The 27,598-nt window shown below is 37.3% G+C and overlaps 5 protein-coding genes and 1 non-coding gene across 7 annotated transcripts; 3 read left to right on the top strand and 3 right to left on the bottom strand.

The window, feature by feature from the left end:
• The first annotated feature begins 383 nt into the window (after nucleotides 1-383).
• On the top strand, nucleotides 384-6,196 carry LOC121250707 (sulfite oxidase). The gene is made up of 12 exons (XM_041149894.1): nucleotides 384-730; nucleotides 1,134-1,249; nucleotides 1,352-1,414; nucleotides 1,548-1,584; nucleotides 1,731-1,812; nucleotides 2,549-2,667; nucleotides 2,815-2,910; nucleotides 3,447-3,557; nucleotides 3,648-3,749; nucleotides 4,007-4,054; nucleotides 5,426-5,641; nucleotides 5,918-6,196. The coding sequence occupies exons 1-12, from the start codon at nucleotides 656-658 to the stop codon at nucleotides 6,032-6,034; spliced, it is 1,182 nt and encodes a 393-aa protein (XP_041005828.1). The 5' UTR covers nucleotides 384-655; the 3' UTR covers nucleotides 6,035-6,196.
• Nucleotides 6,197-10,509: 4,313 nt separating this feature from the next.
• Nucleotides 10,510-12,303, top strand: LOC121250769 (cytochrome P450 94B3-like). Its single transcript, XM_041149976.1, has one exon. The coding sequence runs from the start codon at nucleotides 10,652-10,654 to the stop codon at nucleotides 12,143-12,145; it is 1,494 nt and encodes a 497-aa protein (XP_041005910.1). The 5' UTR covers nucleotides 10,510-10,651; the 3' UTR covers nucleotides 12,146-12,303.
• Nucleotides 12,304-12,720: 417 nt separating this feature from the next.
• Nucleotides 12,721-17,703, bottom strand: LOC121250768 (ATPase family AAA domain-containing protein FIGL1). Its single transcript, XM_041149975.1, is given in 15 exon segments — nucleotides 12,721-12,761; nucleotides 12,819-12,962; nucleotides 13,056-13,183; nucleotides 13,313-13,408; nucleotides 13,492-13,575; nucleotides 14,037-14,139; nucleotides 14,433-14,534; nucleotides 14,764-14,856; nucleotides 14,938-15,056; nucleotides 15,158-15,285; nucleotides 15,780-15,840; nucleotides 15,843-16,017; nucleotides 16,346-16,723; nucleotides 16,821-16,959; nucleotides 17,290-17,703. Coding segments are annotated over 14 exon segments (2,058 nt in total). The 5' UTR covers nucleotides 17,640-17,703; the 3' UTR covers nucleotides 12,721-12,761; nucleotides 12,819-12,860.
• A 904-nt stretch (nucleotides 17,704-18,607) lies between these two features.
• Nucleotides 18,608-18,679, top strand: TRNAP-UGG. The gene has a single exon. It is a non-coding gene; the product is annotated as a tRNA-Pro (tRNA).
• A 259-nt stretch (nucleotides 18,680-18,938) lies between these two features.
• LOC121250082 (SWI/SNF complex component SNF12 homolog) lies at nucleotides 18,939-21,802 on the bottom strand. Its single transcript, XM_041149009.1, has 3 exons — nucleotides 21,633-21,802; nucleotides 19,579-21,256; nucleotides 18,939-19,252 (listed from the first exon to the last, which is right to left on the bottom strand). The coding sequence occupies exons 2-3, from the start codon at nucleotides 21,135-21,137 to the stop codon at nucleotides 19,180-19,182; spliced, it is 1,632 nt and encodes a 543-aa protein (XP_041004943.1). The 5' UTR covers nucleotides 21,138-21,256; nucleotides 21,633-21,802; the 3' UTR covers nucleotides 18,939-19,179.
• A 2,647-nt stretch (nucleotides 21,803-24,449) lies between these two features.
• Nucleotides 24,450-26,981, bottom strand: LOC121250689 (F-box/kelch-repeat protein At3g27150). Of its 2 annotated transcripts, none has more exons than XM_041149874.1 (2): nucleotides 26,579-26,981; nucleotides 24,450-26,005 (listed from the first exon to the last, which is right to left on the bottom strand). In XM_041149874.1, exon 2 carries the CDS (start codon nucleotides 25,972-25,974, stop codon nucleotides 24,661-24,663), a length of 1,314 nt encoding a protein of 437 aa, XP_041005808.1. In that variant the 5' UTR covers nucleotides 25,975-26,005; nucleotides 26,579-26,981; the 3' UTR covers nucleotides 24,450-24,660. The 2 variants fall into 2 exon arrangements, with proteins under 2 accessions (XP_041005808.1, XP_041005807.1); XM_041149873.1 differs by lacking the exon at nucleotides 26,579-26,981 and adding an exon at nucleotides 26,429-26,572.
• Nucleotides 26,982-27,598: the final 617 nt, after the last annotated feature.

The raw sequence follows: 27,598 nt of genomic DNA, 5'->3' as shown, positions 1-27,598 counted from the left end.
TCACTTTCTTATTATTTTATAATGTGACATTAGATGATTCGAGATTATTTATTCTATCTCATTTATAAATTTAATATTTAATATCACATCATGAGATGATGAGAAAATGATAAAAATTAAGATGAGGAATAAATTTTTCACTTTTGCAATAGTTGGCATACCTGTAATACTAATTTTATCAAGAAAAAAAAGTAAATATGGAAAATGTGAACTTTTATAAGCATAAAAGTAAAACAAAATTAATGAACATTAAAAAAGAAAAAGAAAGCATTATGTTAAAACAACATGAATTAAAATTTTAGGGAAAAACGAACGGCGTGGATGATTTTGTAGCGTGTCAATGTCAGCTAGTAGTCCTTCGATGAGACCAAAACGGACACGACGATCCGAACATTCCAACCACTCGGAATAACCGGAAGTGACAAAACAGCTCACAGGCCACTCAATCGGCCGCAGATTCCACCGCAAACGAATAAAGAACCCACTTTGCAGATTTATAGCCGTGGATTATCTCGGTCCTGGTTGTGAGTCCTGTACTCCTCTGCGTGTGCGCGTCTCTCTCTCTCTCTCTCTCTCTCTCTCTCGCGCTCTCTCTCTGTGCAGAGAAGAAAGAACCCGATCTCTCGAGGATTCCAAGGAAGGAGGAACTAATAAAATGCCGGGAGTGAAAGGGCCCTCCGATTACTCGAAAGAACCACCTCGCCACCCTTGCCTTAAAATCAACTCCAAGGCAAGCAAGACAATCCGTTTATCTTTCCCTTTCCGTTTGAAGTTTGGGTTTTTCAATTTGGAATAATATAATAATCTTCGAAACTGCATAAACATTCACACCGTCCATCTGGGGTTCTTCATGTGATTTATTGCAAATCTAAATATCTCCTCTATCATTTTATGATAAACGTTGGAATATGGAAAGTATTTTCATTGGTCCTATGGGACGGTAATACGAGAAGACAAAAAAAAAAAAAAAAATTCTCATCAGCCACCGTTCACTATCACGTCTATGGAAAAAAAAAAAAAAATCGAAGGTGTGGGGTGTGGGAGTGAATAGTGGCTATGACTAGAATTTCTCGTACGGAAATCAGTGGAACTTTGTTGCCAACGAGTTTTTGGTACTAATGTTTCTGGTACAGGAACCCTTCAATGCTGAGCCACCTCGTTCGGCCTTGATTTCCTCTTATGTGACTCCTGCGGATTTGTTCTACAAGAGAAATCATGGCCCAATCCCCATCGTTGATGACTTAGAAAGGTCACATTTCTTGTCCTGGTTTAGTCTCTCAATATATAAGATGGTCGAATTGTTTGATGCGAAGCAATTTTAACTGATTCGAGAACCTGTTTTGCAAAGCAGATATTGTGTCTCTATATCTGGGTTGATTGAAAACCCCAACGAGCTGTTTATGAAAGATATCAGGTGAGTGCTGGGATGGCAAATTACACTTTGATGTTTCAGCATTTTGTAATAGAAAGCTGGTCGTATGAATATATATGTTAGCATACATCAGAATGGTACTTGAGCAAGTAATTTACTTTACTATATGTAACAGGATGCTTCCAAAGTATAATGTCGCTGCCACTTTACAGGTATCGACTGTTGTACACATGCTGTTGGTTTTTCTTGTGTTTGAGTCAGAATGGAACCTTTTGCCCCAAGTTGTAGCTTTGGGAGACTTTGCTATGTTCTTGACTATTCTATTAACTCATTGATCTGGCTTGTATGGGTGACACAGTGCGCAGGTAATAGAAGGACTGCTATGAGCAAAACCAGAAAAGTTAGGGGAGTTGGCTGGGATGTTTCTGCTATAGGAAACGGTTTGTATTCACCATTGTGGATCCACTGTTTCTTTTGATATAGGTGTATGTGAGGTTGCAATTGTGTGAAGCCTCTTACCCCTTCCCATCACACACTAAAAAGACAGAATTAATCCTAAAGATGTTCAACCAGGGGTCCAGAACAATATGCTAGAGTAAAAGAGTCTTTTCAGGGATGCTTGGGCATAAAAGAGGATGGGGTGATGCTGCAGAATGGCTAAAAATTGACAATATGCTAGAGTTAAGAATCTTGACAAGCACAAATTTTTAGTTGGAACTGTGCTGAAACAAGATTTTGCATTTTAGCCTCATGGATACAATCAAAGTAATATGGTATATTCATGCCTGGTGATATATAAAATTTTCGTTGGGACATACGAAGAGTTGAGATGGATGCAGGTTTCAGTCTGGCAGGTGGTAACATGGTTTTTTTTTTAAGGCTTTTGCTTTAAAGTTTTGTAATCAGTCTGGCAGGCGGAAACATATAATTCGTAGGTCTAGTATATTGCTCGTACACAGATGAGTTCAAGGTATCAAAAGTACTTTAGAGTGTCTTTCATATATATAAAATGTCTGAATTTTCATATTTAAAAATTCAACAGCCACTTTACCTATCAATATATATATATACATATATAATATATATATATATATATATATATTATATTCATCAGTCACTGTTAGAGAATTTTTTGCTCTTTAAGTATAACTTCTCATTCTTTGAAGTCCCTTTCAGCTGTCTGGGGTGGGGCTAAGTTGGCTGATGTTCTTGAACTTGTTGGAATACCTAAGTTGTCAAGTACCACTCAGTCAGGTGGGAAACATGTTGAATTTGTAAGCATTGACAAGTGTAAGGTAACCAACTTTGCTTTTTAGACAATATCAAGCTTTTTTCTGTTGTTTTTTTGACATACTTTGATGTTTAATGGGGAAATTTGACATATTAAATTTTACGAGGGATATTTAACTGATGTAATGCTTGTGGACATTGGAAAACATTAGGAAGAAAATGGAGGCCCCTACAAGGCATCAATTCCACTAAGTCAGGCCACAAACCCTCTAGCAGATGTTTTACTTGCTTATGAGATGAATGGAGAGGTAAGTGAATTTTCCTTGTGGAAGTAATTTTTGTGCTTTTTGTAAACTTTGCAGCCTTTCTATATTAGTCAGCCTTGCTTTGTATAAACTAATTGGATGTTCGTGGGTTGTTGCCTCCATTTTATTGTTTGATTTTTAATATATTTTAATATATTTTTATTTATGCTTTCCTCAGATTCTCAGCGCAGAAAAATCTGTTTTTTTGAGCTCAAGACTAATTTCCATGTATTTTTTGTCTGTTAGTGCCTTCAAGTTTAACCAGTCAATCACTTGTATATTTATACTATTACTCAATGATAAATGGGATCTAACTGAAGGATGGATCTGAATAGATTTCCCTATATATCTTGTAAAAGTATGTGTGACAATGGATCTATCTCAAGTTGTTGAGATTCATATGCTTCTGTCTGTATTACATTTTTTAACATCATCTGTTTCTTTTTGCCTGTATTTCTACCATTAACTTAGATTTTTGGAATATAATGTATTAATTTTTCGTTCGCACGTGCGTTTACTTTCTTTTTATCGTGCCGAAGCCTCTTAACAGGGATCATGGGTATCCATTACGTGTGGTTGTCCCGGGTGTTATTGGTGCCCGTTCTGTTAAATGGCTCGATTCTATTAATCTAATTGCTGAAGAATGCCAGGTTGGAAGTACTTTTTGGTATTTGCTTTGAGTTTTGTTGTAAGTTCTCCTTCAATGTGTGAAGGAATGACCGAGTTTACACACTTTGTAGGGCTTCTTTATGCAAAAAGACTACAAAATGTTTCCACCTTCAGTAGATTGGGACAACATTAATTGGTCAACCAGGAAACCGCAAATGGATTTCCCTGTTCAGGTTATATCATAATGTGACTCCCTTTTTCTACATTACTTAGCACTTAAACGCTACGTTATAAATTAGAGAAGCATTACTTTGATTTCTTAAGTGTAATTTTGCAATTTTTTTTTTCAAATTGAATATTGACTTACTGTAACATACAAGTGTGCACAATGATAATCAGATAGAAGGAAGATATAGCTTTTCTTTCCCTTTGTCTCATTCAAGTGTGCACAATGATGCCTACTGACACTTGTAAATTTGCTGATTGACAGAGTGCAATATGTTCTTTAGAGGATGTGCATGCAATAAAGCCTGGAAAGGTTAGTTCTTGTTGTGCTGACATATTAAATTTATTGATTATTTTATATTATGACATGCAGAAACATCTGTTTTATTTATTTATTTATTTATTTTTATGACATGCAAAAAAAAAAAAAAAAAAGAAACATCTGATTTGTAGCAGTCCTAGCCCATTTCATCCACTCTCCTGGGGCATGCATGTTAAGATTTCCGCTCAACTTGTCACTAAGCATAGATTATTAAATTGTCTCATTAGCTTTATAAATGTCTATGAAGATTGAGACATTCAAAATGATTTCGAGGTACTATTCCCCTGTTCTTCTGTTTTATTATGAGGTGATGATAATGATGTATGGTTCCTTTCAACTAAGTAGGGCTGTACAACTCTTCTTTACCCATCCATAATCTTTTAGCAGCAGATTTTAAATTTGGATTGGAACTTCTCTAGAAAGCAAATCCGCCCATAAGATCTCTCTCCCGCCATGACAATTGTCACCATATATAACAGAAACAAAACAGCTCAAAGAATTCCCAATCTCTTGAACTCTGCAGTGAACAGCCTGGTCATTCTCCACAATTATAGAGACTTGAGACAGGATCCCAACAGATCCAAATCCTCCCATGGGAAGAACTTTTATAGTTACAAAAGGCTTTTCACCCCCTTGAAATGTTCTGCAACACAACCTCCTTATTTGCTATTTTGACTTTGGTCTCTACAAGACCACAAAAAACAAGCTTGTGCTCGCTTATCCAATGTCTAACTTCCCTTTGTTTCATAGGGTCTACCGACCACCTCACATTCCAGCAACCAATAAACATGGAAACGCCAAAAGAAGGGAGCACAACAAGCAAAGCTACCATTTTCTTCGCCCCTTGCTCAAGGGGGAAGAAACTTTATTCTGGGGAAAGGAAAAGGGATATAGGCAGTTGACTTAGTGAACTGAGCTTAAGTGGACTCAGTATATTATGCAGATTAAGCCATCTATTAAGCCGTCTAAGTCAAGCCCATCTAAGCCAGCCTTAGCCAGTGATCCATGCACAGTAGATCCATAGCTTCTATACCTAGGTGATCAGTTGCACATGCAGTAGCTCCAGATCGATACCCCGATGCACCCAACCATGTGATTGAGACCTATACCCCTCCCCTCCGTTCTAGTTATATATGTAGGCGTTGGGGAGATCTTCTTTACTGTATGGAAAGAAGGGGAACATTTCTGTTGTAGTTCCTGATTGTATATCTTGATGTTAGAGTTGGTATACTCTATACGTGCACGAGGTGGATGTTGGAGTTAGAGACTCATTTACATAATAAGTCTGTTAGTTATCAAAAAAACATAATAAGTCTGTCAGTCAAATGACCCGGGTCCTCTGATAACATATATATTTTGCAGGTAAAAGTTGGTGGATATGCAGTAGCAGGAGGTGGCCGTGGCATTGAGAGAGTAGATGTGTCTGTTGATGGTGGAAAAACCTGGATGGAAGCCTTCAGATACCAGAAGACTGGCATCCCATACATTGCGGATGATCCAAGCAGTGACAAGTGGGCATGGGTGTTTTTTGAGGTCACCGTTGATGTTGCACACAGCACAGAGATCGTTGCGAAAGCGGTAATTTTCTTCTTCTGAGAATAATATTAGCAAGTCCTATAAATCAGTTCTATATGTTAAGATGCATTCCACTGAAAGAGCTCTCATCAAAGGGGGTGATGATAATTGCATATTCTGTTGACCCAGTAAGATTTTCCAGTAAGTTGACATAAAATGGGTGTATAAACTTTGAAACTTACCCTCATCCTCCTCACCACGAGGGTGATGAGCAATCCTATACACATATTTGGCTCATGCTTTGTGCTTGACCACGAATCTCCTTTCATTACTTGGCAGGTGGACATAGCTGCAAATGTCCAACCTGAAAAGGTGGAAGACATTTGGAACTTGAGAGGGATACTGAACACATCATGGCATCGAGTTCGAGTTGGAGTTGGGCACTCAAATATGTAGTGCAAAGACCAAACCACGTTTGAATCGCTATTCTGACTGGACAAAAGAACAAGATTTCCTCTCTTTCTCTTGGTTAAGTTGACTTGCTTTGTTTTCCTTCCGCTTCTACGTCCAAAAATTATAATAATAATCTGAGAGTGTCGATGCTATTTTTACTTGATAGTTGATCCTTTGGTGTGCAAGTGGCGGTGCATAACTCTCATCGGTCCCGCTTTTGTTTGCTGGCATCCATAACTTTTATTACATGATCTGTCAAACTGGGCCCAAGTCTTGTGTCTGATAAGGAAGGTCATTCTCATTTTAAAGACTGATGATCTCTAAGTCGGGCTTGTTGACATGGATTTCACCCTAAGCCTTACCCATTTTACATGTTTGTTTTCAACGATCAGGACCCAAAACGACGTGTTATATCCACCAATAATTCACACTCTTACTGACCAATTAGCTGGTTGATTAAGGGATAATTATCCCTCAATTATGTTGATTTCTTTTTCCTTTTTTTTTTTTTTTTAATGGTTGATCTAATCTTTCTTTCTTTTCTTTTTTTAAAGAAGCAGAATGCCTTTTTATTCAACGTTTTCCGAATGATGATTATGTATTCTATTAGATTTGGTCTTGACTTGGTGTGTGAACAAGAAGACAGTGGTTTCTAGATTCAAATGACAACGTTATCTCTATTTGTCTCCGTTAATCAATTGTTGTGGCTAACGATATTTTTCTCCAACTTGATACAATTTTTTCACACTCAAGACCCACTAGATGAATTATTCCCATGCAAGTCACTTTCCCACCGTACTTTCAAAGCACCTATGCTTGTCTGCCTCTACGTTAGCATCGCATTGATCATGCTGAGAAATTACCCAATAAACGACTCCATGATTTGCCCTATGCTTGACAACAGTACTGGTGATAGCTATGTCGGACCCCTATATTTTTGTTGGAAGTAAAGCTGATGTTGTGTGGGCATCTTTCTTCCTACGTTGCTCCCAATCAGCTAAGTAGTTTGAGTTCTCAAGTAGTTTTTTAAGTTCTGCATTATTGTCACTCCGTTCCAACCATTCACATTTGATTTCAGACCTGTACTCAGAAAAAAGTAGTTTTAGGGCTAGTTTGGATTCTTATGTATTCTGTAAATAATAAATAGTAATAAAATGTTGATAAAAAAAATAATAAAATAATAAATTATTCTGAAAATACTTGAAATATTCTAAATTACACAGTGGTCCAGGTCCATTCCCATATTTTTCCTTTCTTTTAATACTTGGATGGAGTAGGTCAGGTTTTGTATTTGTGTTTTGATTTTTTTTTAATTTTTAATTTTAATTAAAAACTACTTGAAATAAAATAATAAAAAAATAAAAAAACTTGAAACGGATGGTAATAGAATGAGAAAAGATATCCTTACTTCTATTCTACAATTTTTCTATAATTTTCTAATAAAATAATTTTTTTTAAATATTTATTTTAATTTTAATTTTGATTTTATGTGTTCAAAATTTGAAAAAGATATTATTTTATTAAAAAATTGTAGAATAAATGTAAATGAGTAGTATGGCTATCATTGCTGTAATAGAATATTAACCTATCATTATTGTTTGGAAAAAGTTATGCTTATCGTTTGGGGCTTCCGCTGGTAATTTTTTATTTTTTATTTAGTTCTTTTTACTTCATAATTAAGCAATGTTTTGAATACCGTACCGGACACCGTACTGGTCAAGGCACTGGAACGAAATATTTCGGTACCGGTACCGTTTCGGGGTAGCGTTTCGGGATAATATTTCGGGATAGTCGATCTATAAATAAATTATATATATAAATATATATATAAATTATATTCTAAAATAATAGTCTATATATAAATAAATTATATACAAATACATATATATATAAATTATAAATAGTCTAGTCTGAATTGAGGGTTAAAAAATAAGTTTGTAGTTTGAAAAAACGAAAAAAAAAAAAAAAAACACAGGCTGAAATATCGGCCGGTACCGGCCGAAATATAGGCCGGTACAGGCCGAAATTTAGGCCGGTATGACCGGTACCGGCCGGTACGGCCGGTATTTTGGCCGGTACGGAACAGGTATAGTACCTGTACCGGCCGGACGGCCGAAACGAAAAATTTCGGCCGTACCGGCCGGTACGGTACGAAATTTAAAACTGTGTAATTAAGTAAGTGTTTTTTAATAATATTGAGAATTTTTTTATTTTTTAAAAAATATTAAAAATAATAAAAAATTCATGTAAAATAATAATAAAATAATAAAAAATCACAAAATATATTAGCGGGAGCTCCACGTAGACTCACCCTTGTTGTTCATGTTTGCCAGAGTGTGGTCCGGAACGGGAAAAAACAAGGAACTGATACTGCCTGCGTAGACAAGACTGTTTGAAGGATTGCAGACATTGGGTATACCTGCATTTTCTGCGAACAATTAGATTAAATAAATAAATAAAAAGATCTGACTGAAAAGGTTGCAGTTTATTTCAAGGCCTATACAATTAATTTTCAGAGGGCTCTACCAGATGATAGGGGCTGATAAGGATTCATTGGCTGTCAGGTGTTGTCTAAAGATATTTGTATTAGATGCACTAGCACCACAAATGTTTTTTATAAAAATAAATTTATATAATTTTTTAATTTTATATAATATAATAATTTTAAATTATAACATATAATATCAAATCACAAGCAATTTATATATTTATTTTTATAAAAAAAATTTATAATATTTTTATTTTATTGTCCCCTCATTTTATTGTGAGTTTATGACTCCAAAAAAAGTTGCTTTAGAGAGAGATAGGTCAAGTTGGAAAAATTTTAAACAATTTTTTATTATTCAAACAACTTTTACATATTATATTTTTTTAAATTTTTAAATTTTTTTATTTTATTAAATATTAAATATATAAATAATAAAATTATGAATAGAATAATTGAATTAATAAATAATAAATAAACTAAAAAATTAAAAAAATTTTAAAAAATATAACGTGCGAAAGTTAGAGAGGCCGTGCACCATTGCTCGTCAAGTTGTTAGTATGGGTATGCGGTGGAGTCCTGTGGGCAGTACGGTCAGCTACTCTTTTAAATTTAATGAGACATGCTCAATTGTTAGGGGAGAGAGCGCTGTGATCGGACATCACTTATTTTAAAGTAATGTTATATTATAATCGTTAAATGTGTAAATATTATATAGTTATTTAAACAAAAAATATAATTTATTATTAAAATATTAATTTTTTTTATATAAATTTTATATTTATTTATTTTTTTTCAAAATAATTATATAACGCTTGTAGATTCATAACTATAATTATTATTTCACATTTTTTTTAAACTATTTAAGGACTAGGGGTAGGGGGAGTATATGACTATATTTCCATTACACAGAAGTACAGATTTTTAAGACCTGATATTTTCATGTATAATAGTCATTCCTGAATAAGGTGAAAATATTTGCTAAAATATTTTTACGATAGAATGAGTATGCCAGATATAGATTATTAGATTGTGCACTCCTTTTTTTTTTTTTTTTTCCTTTTAATATAGTTCATTATTAAAAAAATAATTTTTTTTTTTTATGTAGATATTAAATTTATTATTTTTTTAAAATTCAGTGCAAATCTTACGTATCTTAGAACTACAAATATCTTCTTTTTTTTTAAGGATCTTATTATTTGGTATCTAGTTTTTGAGATATGGTCCTTGAATATGACTATCTCAAAAAATCTCTCGTTGTTCTATCAATAATGAGAAATAATTTGTACAAATTCTTATAAAAAAGTGGATCATATCTTAAAAAATGTAAAAAAATGAATTTTTTATTAATAAAATCCACTACTTTATAAAAGACTTATATATAATTTTTCAATTTAAAATTTTTATCTAGCATTACTCGTCAATAATATGCCAGTAGCGAAAGAAATCTACCACTCGCGTAACAAAGAGCCTCCCAACTGTAGTCAGTCCCTTGTTTTTGGGGGGGACATGTCCTTGCTAACTGCCCCTAGATTCAACTCCACACGTGCTTTCAAATGCCCAAATTAAATAAGTATATTTTGAAGAATATGATTTTAGAAGTTAAAAAAAGGAAAGAAAAAAAAGTCAAGACAGCTTTTTCTAGAACAGAGGGAAAACCAAAATAAAAATGGGAAAAATCACATGGAGATGGTAGAGTCTAAGGATAGCACGTTCTTTTCATAATTGGACTATATATATATATATATATATATATATATATATATATATATATATATAAAAGCAGTTATTAGCACTTGGCACCGAATGGTATCAACTGCGCATATCATTATTATTCTTATTACTTTGGATAACTAAACTACCCAATATCAACGAACCGTCGAACACCCACAGTTTTCGTTTTTTCGTTTTTTGAATTAATATTTAAATTTAAATATGAAGCCACATAAAACAATAGGTTGTGAATATAATATTCACATAAATAAAAGCTAATCCTTGGGTAGTTATAAGTATTCAGCTTTCACATTCCCACAGTAGCTTAATTTGAGGCTTACTAAAGGCTCGCTCGCTTACAAAGTTCAAAAGCATAAATTGGCACCATTTACACCCTTCTGTTCTACTATCTCCATACTAACATGGCACTCTTCTTATTGTTCCCAATTCTTCTCTACTTGTTTCACGTTATTTTACGTGACCTCCGGCGAATTCGAAAAATTTCAGGCCATGGCCCGCCAAACTATCCTATCATTGGGTGCTTGATTTCCTTCTACGAGCACCGCAATCATCTCTTAGACTGGTATACCGAGTTACTCACGGAATCAGCAACCAACACAATTGTAGTGCACCGCTTTGGTGCACCACGGACCATAGTCACGGCAAATCCAGAGAATGTAGAGTACATGCTCAAGACAAACTTTAACAACTTCCCCAAAGGTAAACCATTCACCGAAATCCTTGGGGATTTTCTTGGCTGTGGAATATTCAATGTGGATGGAGAACTTTGGCACAGCCAGCGGAAGTTGGCCAGCCATGAGTTCAGCGCCAAGTCCCTGCGAGAATTTGTCATGAATGCCTTGGAGGAAGAAGTGGAACACCAGTTGTTGCCCCTGCTAGAGTCGCTGGCATCCGCAAATGAAGTGGTCGACTTGCAAGAGTTGCTGAGGCGACTTGCCTTCAATATGGTTTGCAAAGTTTCCTTGGGAATAGATCGTTTTTGCTTAGATCCTTCCCTACCCATTCCACCACTAGCAAGGGCTTTTGACATGGCATCAGAGGTATGTGCAAGGCGTGGAGCTGCGCCTCTTTTCATTGTTTGGAAGATTAAAAGATGGCTTGGAGTAGGATCTGAGCGAAGGCTAAAGGATGCTGTCAAAGAAGTCCATGCCTACGTGACTGGTATAATTCAAAATAGGAAGAAAAAGATTAATCAAGGTGAGGTTCGCAGCGAAGATGATCTCCTATCTCGGTTCATATCAGCAGGCCATGAAGATGAGGTTATAAGAGATATGGTGATAAGCTTCATCATGGCAGGGAGGGACACAACTTCAGCAGCCATGACATGGCTCTTCTGGTTGCTTTCCTGCCATCCAGATACAGAGCAACAACTATTGAAGGAAATAGAGCATGTGAGGGAGGATGTGCTGGGTTATGAATCATTGAAGGAGTTGGTGTTGTTGAAGGCATGTCTTTGCGAGTCCATGAGGCTCTACCCACCGGTGGCCTGGGACTCCAAGCATGCTATTGTCAACGACTTGTTGCCCGATGGTACTCCTATCAATGCAGGAGATAGGTTGACTTACTTCCCTTACGGTATGGGAAGAATGGAAGCACTGTGGGGGAAGGACCAGTTCGAATTCAAACCGGATAGGTGGTTTATCGAACCGGACAAGGAGAGAGGGGCACTGAAGAAGGTGTGCCCCTACAAGTTTCCAATTTTTCAGGCCGGTCCAAGGGTGTGTCTCGGGAAGGAGATGGCTTTCATTCAGATGAAGTACGTTGTGGCTTCCATTCTTAGGCGGTTCGAAATTAGACCCGTCAGTTCAGACAGACCGGTCTTTGTACCACTCCTGACAGCTCACATGGCTGGCGGGTTAAAGGTTTTGGTTCGCAAGAGGGGCACGCTGAGGTAGGCTTAAGAAACTCAGGAAAAACAAATCGAATAAAATAGTAATAGTCAGTGGTTATAATAATTCTGATTTGTTGGGGGTGTAATTGTAACATGCCACTCTGCCTCATTTGTATTATAAATACACGGGTGTTGAATATATACAAAAATATCATAAAGTAATCTTTGTATAAACCATAAGCAGCAGCGCAAGCTATGGTTATCATCATCGTCAATCGTGGTTATGGTTTTTCAATATAATCCAAAACCACGTGCCCATTCCATTGGAGAACGTGTGTGCTTGTGAGGACATGAACTGTGTTTAGTATATTCCAGATCTAGTCAGAGCATTGCATATGGCTTGTTTGTAAAAGATTACTTCACATGCTATACTTTTATTTCTTTACGAGGAAATAAAGGGGTGATACTTGACACTCTAGAAAGGCTGAAAACGAGAGTTTGAAATCGGGATATGGGGGCAGTTCACAAAATACGAATAATGGCGCCTAGAAGTCGGCAAACACCTCTATTTTTTTCTTTCTTTCTTCTGATGAACTATACTAACGAGAAACTAAACCGATGACCCACTTGGTGCTGCGATGAAGAAAAAATTACTACCATTATTGTGATCAAGTAAACAACTACGTGAATACAAGCTGATGGATGTTGATTCAATGATCACCGACTGCTTCTCACAAGCGGTGATTTTCCTTGTCGTTTTGCATTAACAAAACTCATTCCTAGAGTGATAAACTTCCAAATTGCTTGTTCCACTCATCATAAGTACCAAGTTCATTTAAAGAAACTGACGGCCTTACCTCTTGCAATGCGTTCTCGAAGTCCTACAGAAATGAGTAAAAGAATCTCAAAAAAGAAAATTAAGTTAAAGAAATATAAGAAATGTTTTGTGATATATAGATGGTGTATTTTCTTACCTGAAGCGTTACTGGCCGCATATCCTCCTTTTTTAGCTTTGTAATTTCTATGCCTTGTCTCAGAGCCTCTCTAAGTGGACCCATAGATGCATCCTTCACTAGGTTTTTCATGTCTGATCCTGAATACCCTGTAAAAGAAATTTTTCAAGCAAGGAAACTTCACACAACCCAGATTCAAAACTTCAAAGCAATAGTCAGACTACTGCACAGAAGCTAATGAATTTAGCCTCGTACAGCATATAGAACATTAAAGATACCTTCAGTCAAACTACAAATCGTAACAATTTCCTCTTTTGAAAGCTTGAATAGTCCATCCTTCTCTAAGAGATTGCGTATGATCCAGGCTCTTGCTTCTTCATCATCAATTTCAGCTAGTTAGGCACTAAATCACGGCATTATAATCGTTAGTAAATTAGCTAAGCTTTGGACACTGCACCTGACGAAGGAAGGGGGATATAAAGTCTCTTGGTGAGCCGCCTCCGTGCTGCTTCATCCAGTTCTTGGGGTCGATTTGTTGCTCCTGGAAAACGTACCAACTAGTAATAATGATATATCACGCTCCATAGAAAAAATTATTTGATATAGTATTAAGAAATGGTTAGTCTAAAAAGACAACTATTGATAGTAGCATATTATTCTATGAGAGTCCAAGCCGACGTTATATGGGACATAAACCAATAAAATTAACCCCCACCCAATAGGAAATGATACAATTAATCCCCAAAACAGGGTATTATGGGGACAGCTTGTATAGCTCGTACAGTTTGTTTTGCTTTGTGATAAGCATTACAAAAAGAAAACAACTAGCAAGCTAATATAACTTTGCAAGGGTCAGAAAAATAAATTATGGAATTGAAGTTAAAGCTTGCAGAAATAAACTAACTTCCGCAGATGTAAACTACAGATTTTAAGAAACGTTCACTTTATCTATAAAAAAGCATCTAAAATGAAACAATTGAATTTGGTTGCTCAACAATTTACCTATGAGCAGAATTTGTTCACTGCCACTGTCAAAGCCTTCCATTTCAATGAGGAACTGGGTCTTAAGTCGTCTACTTGATTCGTGTTCACCTTCTGACTTACGCTGCAACCATACAAAATGTAATCATAAACTTGTACTGGTCATTCAGGGAACCATAACTGCAATCCCCAAGTATACACTGATAAATTGAATGTGATGAACCTCCATGTATCTGGGAAGCACCTTCCAGAGGTCCAAAATTTAGCAAAAAGCAACTAAGCAATTTTATTCACCTACATGGGAGAACTTTTACAATTTTTGCAGGTCTGTGCAAGAAATATGATGCAGCGTCCATAGGATAGGGGCAGCTTACACCATGATTTCATGTTTGTCTTAAGGACAAGAACATACCTTACCTGAGAAAGAAGTGAATCAATTTCATCAACAAAAATCACAGCTGGCTGACGACAACTGGCTACTCCAAAAAGGGCCCTCACTAGCTTTTCACCCTCACCAATCTACAATCACCAGTCAAAATGTTGGATATTCAAAAGTATCCTCTAGAAAGGAGAATGCAGCTCTAAAGAGAAGGATTTCAACATTGATCTTCTAAATAACTCGAGAAATAATGATGGAAAATAAAGTTAATGATTAGAATCCAATTACTAATCTCAAGTTATGTTTATCATGGCATTCCCAAAAAGCATGGAACCATGACCAAGCTGAAGTTAACTGAGATAAACATACCCACTTGCTAGTTAATGAACTGGCAGATATGTAGAAAAATGTTGCTTTCGCCTCTCCAGCTATGGCTTTCCCAATCATTGTTTTTCCTGTCCCCTAAAATATGGCAGCTACTCAGATAGATTATAAACCAGCAATATTTATGAATGCACCTGTTTAGGAGGATTCAGCACTTACAGGTGGACCAAAAAGAAGAAGACCTCTTCCAGGAGAACGACAACCTTTAAATATGTCAGGACGTAATAGAGGCCATATGACCATCTCAGTCACACATTTTTTAGCATGCTCCAAACCAGCTACAACATTGTCAGGATATGAGAGCAAATCAGAATCTGTTCACAAATAGCAAAATCCATAAAATTGAAATATCGAAGGAAGTTTGAAGCATTGAAATTACCAATATCATCCCAACGAACATTAGGATCCCTCTCCATAATCTCGTTACTGACATGTTCAATAAGACGAGGTTCCAAATTTCTTAATTTTTCTGGAAGCTCACCATCAGGGCCACATAGCATCTCTAAACTAAAGAAAGAAGCACATTACCACATCAATGTCCAGTACAAATGACAAAAACTAACTACTCTAATTCAAAAACCAGAGGGGAGAGAGTGAGAGAGAGAGAGAGAGACATAGCTCCTAAGAAAGTAACTTCAGAATACCCTGCACCAAACAATTTAAAAAACTAGGATATCACCTGCTTCCAATAAGTGCAATTGCTAAAACCTTTATTAGGTGCAAATAAAAAGGCCAGAACACCAACAAGAGGGCATTCCTTATGATGAATCTGAAATAGAATTGTGGGAGTCGATCCTAAAACCACCATATATGGCTTATATTGTATTGGAACACAAAGCCATTGGTTTACTATACCTTATTCCACTAAAAACAAACAGATGCTTCAAGCACCTATTGGAGACCACTTAATAAAAGTTAGCAACCTGAAGCATGTGGAGATTTTGACTATACAAAAGGACAAACTTTAGACTGCATTTTTAATATCATGGTTAACCACTCACCATCTCTTTGTTGAGTCATCTAGTGAATCATCACACTTTCCAGCAATTCGTGAAGTCACATTCCCGACATTGCCCCACTGGATTTGATAGGGGGAACAAAACTACCACGGACACCACGGCGTGAAAAACCATATGATTTCCCACCATAACCTCTATTGGCACAATTGCTATCACTTTGAGGGGAGACAGAAGCACTTGGCGATCCGGCTAACCCCTGTCTTTGCCTTGCATCCATTTTCTGTAACAAAGAAGAGACAACGTGATCAACATTGCTTCATATGAACAGTATGCAAGGAAAAGAAAAGACAATAACCCATAAGGTATACTTCCAACATGATCAGATATTCTTTCTTAAGAAGTCATTTCCAAAGCAAGATTATCTAGAAACTACTCATAACTCTAATCTCTCAAAACAAACTTCCCTATACATCTGCGTACAAATCTGAACAAACACATCTTGAAATGTTTTAGATGATTGCATATTTAAATAAGAGTTCCCCACTTCTCATTCAAGGTCTGATTTAGTAACAACAGATATATCAGGGAATGTGTTGTCTAGAGCATACCAATATTGCTCGAGCTGTAACAAACCCGTTTCCAGAAGCATCGGGGCTAGCTTCTTCATTGCCAGATGGTGACTTTGAATTATCTACCACAGGCGAAATAATTTCCCTATGTGCACGTTTTGCCCTTACGTTACTTCCATAAGCTCTTTCTTCCTCTTCAACTTTTGGGGAAGGTGAGAAGCCATGACCTTTTGTGTGGATGTTATGTGAATGAGGCTTTTCCACAATAATGCAGTCATCAGGGTTGTTGCTTTTGGAGCTTAAAATTTTTTTGTATAAGCCATTACTAGCCCTCATCATGTTGGATTTCGAATTTGCTTCTGTCATGAATTTTGAAGCCGTGCTACTCAACTTGTTGTGCCTCTCCACACCATCTCCCTAAACAGAGAATGCAAAATTTTTTAAAGGAAAATGGCTGATATGCTAAAGGCTTTAGTCTATAAGAATCATATAAACACCTAGAATCTGCTAGTACCAATTCATTCACTGCTTTTCCATTAGAATGCCGAAGAAGAGCCCGAAAGTACTTGGACTTCTTGATCTTCTCAATGTCAATCTCTTCTCTTGTTCGAAACACAGAACCTGGAGTGCTCTTTGCTTGCTCAAATGCTCGACTGAACAAACACAACAGACAGTCATCACAACATGCAATAAGCAAGTAGAAACGTATCCGAGACACAAAACCATATTCCTTATAAAAACTCAAGAGCAATTGCCCTAGTTATAAACCTTACTCCATCTATATGCATTACATTCAAAGCTAGGGTCCTAGACATCCCAGCTTCTAATAATTACATGCACATTCGCGTTGCATTCGATCATAGGGTCATTTGTTCGTTTCCAGCGTACATTTACCCAATACACCAAAAGTAAATTGAAAATAATATACAAAATTAGCTTCGTTCCATATTTATTAGATCGATAAGTTAAGGATATATCGGTACCGATCAGATTCTGGAATGAGGGAACGGCGAGCCGCGTCGACCTTCGCAGCGGCTTCACGGCGGATGGGGTTGATAAAAGCCTCGTCGACATCGGAGCGAGATTGAGAGTCGAGGAAGCCGAGAAGGCGGAGCCCGAGGATCAAAGCCGCAGAGGGATCACGCCGCTCGAGGGCGAGATCGGCGCCGAAGAGGAGCGAGTGGAGCCGCTTCAGGTTCCGGTCCACTTGCTTCCTCCAGCACGTCTCTTCTGGTTGCTGATTTTTCTGTTCCACCATCTTCACTCTCGAAGAAGAAGGAGACGGTAATGGTGGTGAAGCTGAAATTAACTTGGGCTCCTCGTTTCCCGCCATCTCGCCTTTGCATTCGATCTATTTGTGACTCTGTTTCTGGCTTTAAAATTGAAAGAAATGATAGATAGAGTCGACTGTACGGTAATTTCACACACTACCATTACACGTAGTATTACTGAATTTGGATGTTCTTGTACTCCAACCAACTCGCTAGCCATCGTCGTTTAGATAACTCTAATGTATAATTTTTCACTAATTGACACTTTATAAAGGAAGTTAATATTTTATGAAGGAAGTTAAGGAAAATAATAGTTTTCTTTGTAATATTGCAAGCCCTGAGGAGAACACAAAAGGAAGCTACATTATTCTATGCGGATTAATGTTATCATATTTCTTTAGCAAAAAATATAATCTAATGCATGCTATCATAGTTCAATGTATGTTAAAAAAAAAAAAAAAAAAATCATGTCACAATAGATTTATTAAATGAGTTTTGCTACTAATCAATCTCACACACCACAAACCACACTTATTTTTATTTTATTCTTTTTAAACTAATTAATTTTTTCTACTCATCATCCATATATCATATTTTTAGTAAGAGAAAAAAATAAAAAATTATGTGTGGTGTATAGTACGAGAATTATGAATATAATTTTTTATTTTATTAATCTAGTATAATTTTATAGAGGGTGTTTTCTCTCCCTCTCTTTTTTTCTCTTCCTTTTCTTTTTCCATGATTGTAACATCATTATTTTTATCACTAGAATGTAGCAAAAAGTGAACATTGATAAATTGCCAATGAATAAAATAGTAAAAGAGAACACAAATCACTTATGCACAAAACGAATCACACGTCAACGTACTTATGCATTCTTTTATATCCTGAGAACAATAAAATTTAATAAATTGAAGGTGAAAGACAAGATTTTGATTCCCTATCATTTTTCTGAATGACATGGAAGACAAAAGACAATCAAAGCAAGGTCTTTTAGCCTTTTATTAAAAATCACAGTTGTTAAAAGAAAGGGCATTTGGTCTAGTGGTATGATTCTCGCTTTGGGTGCGAGAGGTCCCGAGTTCGATTCTCGGAATGCCCCCAACCCACTAAAAAGGGATTTTTCTTTTTCCCTATTTGCATCATCAACCTTCAAGTCTACGGGGCGGCATGAAACAGCAGGCATTAACAACTTGGCCCCACGGAACTCCACGAGCCATCATCATTTAACCAGTTGACATTCAGACAGATCCGTAAGGCGTATACCAACAATGCCTTTCTCATCATTGATCCTAAGATCCTAAAATTCGCGACATATGGTATCGATGGTGTAAAATAACCGAACCTGAAAGTCCAAAGCAGAAAGTAACACATTATTTCTAAATTTATATCTGTTCATTAAGCCTAATCAGCAGCACAGTACACGGATAATTAGTGCAAAACAAGCTGCGGAGAATAGTCTATTTTCGTAAGCAAGCTCCAACCAACAATAGAGCAAATTATATATGCGGTACTTCTGTAATACAAGTCAAAACGATCTTTGTCTGTCGAGCAAAAAGAATGATAAACACAGGGTCTGTCAACAACTAAGCAATCTCCTCCTCACGTGCTTCCAGGAGCGTCGCTTCCTGCTACTGGCCGGCGATTCAAATAACGGATAACTGCATCCTCAACCCTGTAAGCATTAACAAACAAGTCAGAAATGAATGCAATCTCACCGAAGATGAACAAAATTGTCACAGATAATAACAAACACTTGACACTTAATCACATAGTGTAGTTACAGGATTAAAGCTAAAATAATATTGAGTAAACTTAAACTATATACACTGGAACTGTAATTTGAATATAGCATCTGAAAGATATCACATATCATCCCTCACATCAGTGAGGCGACGTCAGTCAGTTACTAATCAGTTCCAACGTTCCTCGGGGTTGACACGAGTATTGCATCCATCTGAGTCTCTGACAGAAGCAAAAATTCAATTTGGGTGAGCTTACCAGGGTTGGTTGAAGAATTCTGAATGGCGCTCTTTTTCGGCACTACGACTTGCTTCTCCAGCTACAAGCTTTAAATCCCTGCTTTGTGATTCGATTAGTGCATTGATGAATTCCACAGGTGATTGACTGAAACCAAGGAAGAATGCCCGCCTCCGGCGGTGCTCATGAATTTTTCTTATAGCAGTACATATTGCTTCATCACAGGTGTCAACTTCTTTGTTCTTCTCTGCGTTGGCCAAAAGAGCAGACAATTCCCTCAGAATAGGAAAAGGCACATCAACCAACACATCATAACATGCAGTTCCGGCAGGGGTATTCCCCAAAAGCTTAATCTTATGCTCCAAATGTATAGGTTGTGGGGGGAACAAATGCTGTGATATCTTTTGAGAAACCATGGTGAATTTCATCCTTTCTTCCCCAAAAACTCTTTGAAGAGGTGGATCGCAATTAAAGAAAGATGGGTCACCTGGATTCTGCAATTTCCTAGCCTTTACATAATGCCAGATTGCAGCTATAATTCTTGGGCGGGTATCAACTTCAATACCAAGAACTTCCACCAAAGCTGGTGAAAGCTTGAACTTCTCAGGCACGCAGTTCATTTCCAACCGTATATTCACAGTAAATTCTTTATCCCCTTTCCTCTTCACCTCAAACCCCTCGTGAGGGGTGGGTGATCGAGCATTCTCCCACATAATGATATGATTGTCAGGATATAGTCTCTGGTCCAAGGAAATGGTTACTCTCTTGAAAAAAGATGAGAACTTCGGGTATGAAGGGTTAGACTTTTGGACCACTCCAGGCTGATCAGGATCCACCCCATCTTCCAAAATCCTTCCAACTATCTTAAGCGTCCAGGTAGGGGGCTCGGCATTTGGCTTCTTTGGAATGGTGCGAATCTGGTTTGCATGAGTGTTGAAAACATAAATACGGAGGGTTTTCTGCACACAGGTAGGATTTTTAAGAGCCTCTTGAATGTCAACTTTCTTTCTTACCAGAGCAGCATCAACGCGGGCCTCAAACTCAAGAAGCTGGGTGTACAGAGCAGACTCAGGAAGAATCGCTGCCACTTTATCTTGAAGCTGCTTCTCGGGAAGCTTCTGTTTCTTTCTCCGCGCCGCAGATGACAGTTCCATCGTTTTCAAGGGGGACACCGTGCTGGTAGGGGAAACGCCAAGAGGGCGGATCGGGGTTTTTGGCGGCATCCGCTTAGCACTTGAATTACCAAGTGTAGACATGGAGGGTGATGATGCCCCCAAATTACCAATGCCCGCTGTATGGCTCTGGTTGAGCGAAAGCCCTTGAGCTTGTAACTGAGCTTGGAAGTGCGCGACTTGTGCTTGTGCTTGAGCATGAGCCGCTTGAGCTTGGGCGTGAGCAGCAGCTTTCGACTGTGCCTGTGCAATAGCCTGCGCTTGGGACAGCTGAAACTGACTCTGAAAGCCAGCCGCAATTTGGGCTTGTGATTGCGCAAACGCAGGGTTTGTGGGCATACCGGCATTGCCAAAGGGTGAGGAAGAGGCCCCAATGTTCTTGGGCGGGTTATTATTGTTAACAGACATCGCTAGCTAATCGACTTTGTCCACCCAGTAAAATCTAAAACCAGAAAAATCCTAAATTCCTCTATTCATAGCTGAAATTACTTGACCAAAACCCAAAATAAAACGATAAAGAGCTCGAGCTGATTCCAATAAACCCCAAAATCAATCAAGATCAGAAGCATCAAAATCTTCGCGAATTTCAAGTAGTACCAGAAAAAAGGGTAAGTAACCAAAAACTTGAAAATCCCCTGATTTTGCAAGTGAAGTAGTAGATGTACGGCCAAACATCGGTTTGAGAAAACCCTAATTCATGGCACGCATGACAAGTGTTTTTTAAACCATACAATGAAACCTACGAAAGAAAGTACAGATTGTGAAAGCAAAATTTATGCCGGTATGGGCTATCAGATTGGGAAAAACGATGGAAATGAATCGAAAGACGGAGAAATTTTGAACTTCAAAGAAATTGAGAGGGAGAGTTGAAGGGAGTGAGAGTATATAGGTATAGATTCTTACGCAGTGTCGGAAGTGGAAGCTTGTTCGCTGTTTTTTAGCTTTTCCTTGCACCTGAGACCAGAGAGGGGGAGCGAGGATACTTTGTTACGTTTGGTTTGGCTCTCTCTCTTTTTCTCTCCTGCTTGAGTTCTTTCCCTCTGCTTTCCTTGAAGGAAATTCTGTCGTGGCGAAAAATAACATTTGGAAGTAATAGTGAATCCATGATCCGACCCATAAAATCTAAACAATGGACCATGCCGAACGAAAGAGTCCAAGTAACAAGGCCCAAAAGCCTAAACCCTAGAACCCAGTTAGGGGTTTACTTCCATTCCTCGGACTAAACATTGCCCTCTATACATAAACCAACAACCGTGGTAATTTAGGCCCGTTTGGATATAGAAGCGATTTTATTTTATCTTATTTTATTATTATAATTTTTTTAAATTTTTACATAAAATATAATAAATAATTCAATTTTTTCAAATCTCAAACAATAATAATGTTAAAAAATAATATTCTAATAATATTTATTTAACTTTCATCTAAAACTATTAATTTTATCTCACTATCAAACGGGCCTTTTATCTTTTCCTCTATGCTTATACATAAAATATAGACACTTCGTTTCATATATATATATATATATATATATATATATACACATGTACATGCTCTTTATACTTTGTTTATTTGATTTTGTGTATGTTCCAAATATTTTATGTATAACCTGAAAATCCGACTGTGTTTAAGCGCTTCAATTTTATATATAATTTTAGAAAGTTTTATGAAAATGGAGTTTAATTTTAATGAAATGATATACTGACACTGGTTAATTGTGAAATGGGAAAATAGTTGTCGGTCATTATCCAACTTAAAAGACTCCCGCTTCCGGGGGCACGTTTTCACTTTTCAGTCAGGGGCATGCATTCATTACATTCGATAATTTCTGTTCTTAGTGCATTTGTTTAAGAGTTTGTTGGCATCGATTGGGCAGCGTGAATCAAGGAAGCTGGCCTGATGGAGCTACAAGCAGACGTTCACATAGGTGTCTTGAATTTTGATTGGAGAAGAGTACCATTTCCATCAAGATATGTTTTGTTACCTTTATTTATTTATTTTTTTTAAAAATGTTTTTTTCTCCCCTTTTAAAAGGGATTTTGTAATTTCAAATCCCAATGCACTAGAGTGATGCAGAAGAATTAAGAACAATTACAAAAGCAAGCATAACGAAAGTCTTTATGACGGGACATGCGGGTTTTTAGCTGTTTTGAGTAAAGTCTGCAAGGTCAAACACTTGATACAGGTAAATTTGATCTTCTTTTGAGAATGCCATTGAATGAATGATGTAAAATTCTCTCTTTTGCACGAAATTCAAATCCTAGTGGCCAGTTTATATTTCCATTTTGTGGGTAGGTCAGCTGATGTTTATTTGATAAAACTATACCTTTTTTCCTCCTTTTGCTAGACCTCCATTTGGCTTCAGAAGGCAATATCTCCTTTTTCCCAGAAACACATACCTAACATCAACCCCCATGCCTCTCTGAAATTTGTTTGTTTATTTGTTTCTGTACAGCACTTTACTGCCTCTGCTAATCTTCTGGGGTTGCTTTGCTTTTGTACGATGTCCTAGATTTGCATTAGAGTTTGTGCCTCTTCCAAAGTGACTTTAGTGGGTGGGTTTTTAACCTTTTTAAGCATGGGTTTGTTTGGTGCATGGATCATCCCTCCTTTGTTACATCCAATTGCTTTTTATGACAAATCACTCTGCCACTGCTCTAACTTCTTGAGAGCCTAGTGGAAAGAGCCATCAGGTTGAAGTAATCATCCTCCTTCAATAATGCAATACATTTTCCCTTTGGTTCTTGGATCATTGGACCTTAAGAGCTCTCTGCTGAGAGGACTAGTGGAATTCATGGGCATAACCATGACCTGGTGTCCTCTTTCATGTTACTTGAACTAAAAGGGAATGAATTCTGTTGTTTTTCTTTCTCAAATTCAAACCCAAGAAATCAGCTTTTAATGAACTGAATTCCAAAATTTTGTGTTTCCAAACACACTCAAGAGACAAGCTCTTCATTTTGTTGCCGGGGAGGTTTTCGGACTTTAATCCTGGTTCATGAAACTAGAAAGACTAGCACCTTTTGAAACAGAAAGTTACAACATTATTTTTCATGGAAACTTGAGTGCTTTGGTTGTATTCTGACAAATAAGAAACTGCGAACCACAACTTCTACTTGCTTTAGTCGGAAGTAACAACAGATTAAACTAAAGGAGGCAATCAAATAAAGGTAGGAGACAGGTCGAAAGGCCTTCTAAGTGGGTCACCAAAAGTAAGAGAAATCATCCTTCTTAGCATGTGCATCCTAGCTTAGGCAACCATCATCTGAACAAACATAAGCTTCTGCTATGTGATCAGGACCATTATCGAGACTACAACACAACACTTCGACTTAAATAGGCAATGGTCCTGAAGAGAAGTGTAATGAGACGTGTCCCAGTCAATCACGAAATGGTGCACATTCAAACATAAAGCCATGTAAAACGGTAGCCTGTAGGATAATAAATGTTCATAGCGAAAGTTGCCCTTTGGATGCGATTCAGAACATCTGTGAACAGTAAAACAAAAATGGTCATCAAAAAGTACCAAGAGATGTTCTCAATTACGTTGATGTAGTGTTTGATTCTCAGATTGTTGACAGACACGGCAAATCAAGTGAAAAGCTCATACTTTCTTTTTTCTTTTTTTGGGTGAAAAATAGCCCATACTTTCTCTGGCATAGAAGGAAAAAAAAACATTACACAGCTTCAGGCAGAACTCTGAACTGTAGAGAGGAAAACTGTCTTCAACAAAGCATTACTTGATGAGCACCAAGAGCTGAAGGAGATTGGCACGAACTATAAGAGAGATAAAATCAGAAAGCTCTGTTAAATCACCTTCATCATCACAAAGTTTGAAGGGACACAGAACACTTTTTTTTATTTAGGAAAAAAAAAAACTGTCTTCACTAGGTAACAAACACTCCAGAACCACTGCTTCAAATCTGAACAATCAGGCTACCATGACCGAGCAATTTAAAATGAAGTGGCCAAGCTGGTTAGTGCCACAGTTAAGAGGCCGAGGCCTCCACTGCAATTCCTCTGCCCGTGGATCCGGGCAGCAAGTGTATACGGTCATGCCATGGCCTGCATTAGAAACCGAAGATGCACCTATGACAAGCAGCTCATCACCCAGAGACTTGAATGCGACCCCCCATCCTCTTGTAAAATCAGCTCTAACTGGGACTGGTCCTAGGTTCTTCCATGAATTGGTTCTCTTCAAGTATACCTTCAGCTCATTCGAAGAAGCTTCGAGTGAGTAGAGCGCATTGTTGACAACTGCAACAAGAGGTGGAGATTGGGAAGCTGACACTGGGGTATCTCTTAACATGTCTGGGATCAATTCCCATGTATTTTTCTGCTCATCAAATGCTTCCCCACAAGTCAGTCCTCTGGCCTCCTCGTCCATCCCTCCAATCACATAGAACTTATTATCCATGTAACAACCGGAGCAAAGCTTTCGCCTCCTGTGCATCCTTGGAAGGGGTTCCCATGATTTTCTCTCTGGATTATATTTCTCTGCTGAGCTCAGGACATTCCAGTTATTCTCCATTCCAATGCCACCAGCTACAAAAGCATAGGCACCGCAGGTGGCGGATGCAAACAAACACCTTGGACTGATCATAGAAGGACCCTTGAACCATCTGCTTGATGCCAATTCATACCTCCAAATGACAACACCATCATACTCTTTGCCTGAAACAATCAGATGATTCCCAGCACAGAGTGACTCCTTATCACCAGATTTGAAACACAAGTCTGATGGTAAGATTGGGAGTTTCCTACAAGACCTAAATTCCCGGTCAAATGCCCACCAACTAGTCTCCCCACTTGCAGACATAAACACAGTTGATTCTTTGCACCCAATGGCCCTCCTAATCTTATGTACCTCACCACTCTTCACAAGATGAAGAAACCTCCTGTTCACAAAAGAAAACCTCCAGTATTCTGATCTAGGAACCCTGGCCAAGATCAGAGCTTCTAACTCATCACTCAGCGTAGCAACTGAATAATCTGCATCCTGAGGTTCACCACCAGAGGAACCGCCAAATCTGATCACACTCGACGAGACACCATCCCAGTGTGGACCAGCTCCACGATTGGTGTTGTACTCTCCAATCCTTACCGGTGGGGAACAGGGAGTAATAATGCAAAAGCTATTACCAGAATCCATAGCAAGAATCCGTTTCTTTCTGCCAAGCTTACTATCTTTTGTACACAAATCCTCTCTTTCTTCGTCGCCCTCTATTCCTTTCGTTTTGAACATGGATCAGAAGTTCTTTTACTGTATAAACTCTCTGTAATTGAAAGAAATAATAATAAATTGAAGGGAATGATAATCAGCAATACAAAAACCAATATGCATAATCATAAATTTTGGCTAAAAATACGATTTAGTCGGCATATCGAGACCACAAAACAGAGTTCAATTATCTATCCACCTTTCACAAAATAGCATTCATCATAGAAAACCAATTTCTCACGGGGATTCATCTAGATAAAAAAAAAATAAACAAAATTTTCCGGGAAATTTTGTGGACCCCTAGAGAGATATTAAGACCAACTGTATCCGCAATTCAATATTTCTTGTGTATACACCGAGGTGATCAATCTATGCCATAAATTTTTTTTTCATGGTTCATGGAGCTGAGGGAATTGAAATATCAACCTTAGAAAAAAAAAAAAACCCAGTTTAGAATTCAAGATAAAAAAGAACTAACCACTTAGATTAGAACAGATGCAAAATCAATCTGATCAAGATTCAGAAAGGAAAAAAAAAGGAGCATGCACATAGAGAGGAGATTGAGACAAAATAGATAAATTTATGATATGGGTATATCAAGATGCAGAAAACGAGCATATGTACATACATGAACAACCGAAGACAGGAAGGCAAAAAGGACCCCAGAAACGATCAAAACGTAGTACACACGTACATATACAGTAGAGACACGCGGGGAGAGAGAGAGAGAGAGAGAGAGAGAGGTGTATCAGGGAAGTCAAAGTCAAGTCAAAGAGAAGCAGTAAAGGTACGGGACGGTTATATAGCAATGAAAGCTGAGAAGGAGAGGATCTGGGTCTGGCACTTGTAACCAAAGGGAATCCCAGAAAAGCTTAGAAGAACTTTGAGAGAGAGAGAGAGAGAGAGAGAGGCAGCTGTAGAAATAGAGAGAGATATGTCATTAAGGCGCAGAGAGATTTTTGGTGGGGACTGTGAAGCAGTGAGCAATGAAGAAAAGAAATAAAGAGCTTGTATGCACTATTCACTCTGAAGAGCCAACCCATTTGCCTGGCTCCTGCTTTATTTTTGCATATTTTAGTGCTCGTTTTGGCTTTTGAGGGATTGCCATAATATAATACATATCATTTAAAAAATATATAATTTTATTATTTTATTTTTATATTTTATTAAAATTATATATTTTTAAATAGTATGCAGAATGAGACTTATATCTAAAATTTTTCTTTATCTTTAGGATCAAAATTCATACCCTCTTATTTCACCATTATCGTCACCACCCACACCAAAGTATATTTCTTTAAATTCTAATTACCATTTTTATCATGATGATTGTCTCCTATGCATATTCATAGTCATTTTTGCCTGTTTTCTTCTATGAATTTTACAAGTCATCTTTACCCAACAAATATTATAATAATATCCGCTTTATTATTTGCACTATTTTGTCCTATAATTTAATTTGTCTTTTAAAGTTAGATTAAGATTTAAATGAATGAATGACTGTCTACATTATTCATAAATTAAAACATTGAATGACAAGACCAGAAGGAACTGTTGATTAATTCAATGATAGATATTAGACAATTCTCTCTCCTTTCGAGTATTTTTTTTTTTTTTTTTTTGCCTTGGCTGTATTGCATCGATCCTT

This window comes from Juglans microcarpa x Juglans regia, chromosome 2D (genome assembly GCF_004785595.1).
Source record: "Juglans microcarpa x Juglans regia isolate MS1-56 chromosome 2D, Jm3101_v1.0, whole genome shotgun sequence".
NCBI lineage: Eukaryota > Viridiplantae > Streptophyta > Magnoliopsida > Fagales > Juglandaceae > Juglans > Juglans microcarpa x Juglans regia.
The sequence above is the reverse complement of the archived record's forward strand: the minus strand, read 5'-3'. Positions and strand labels throughout refer to the sequence as shown.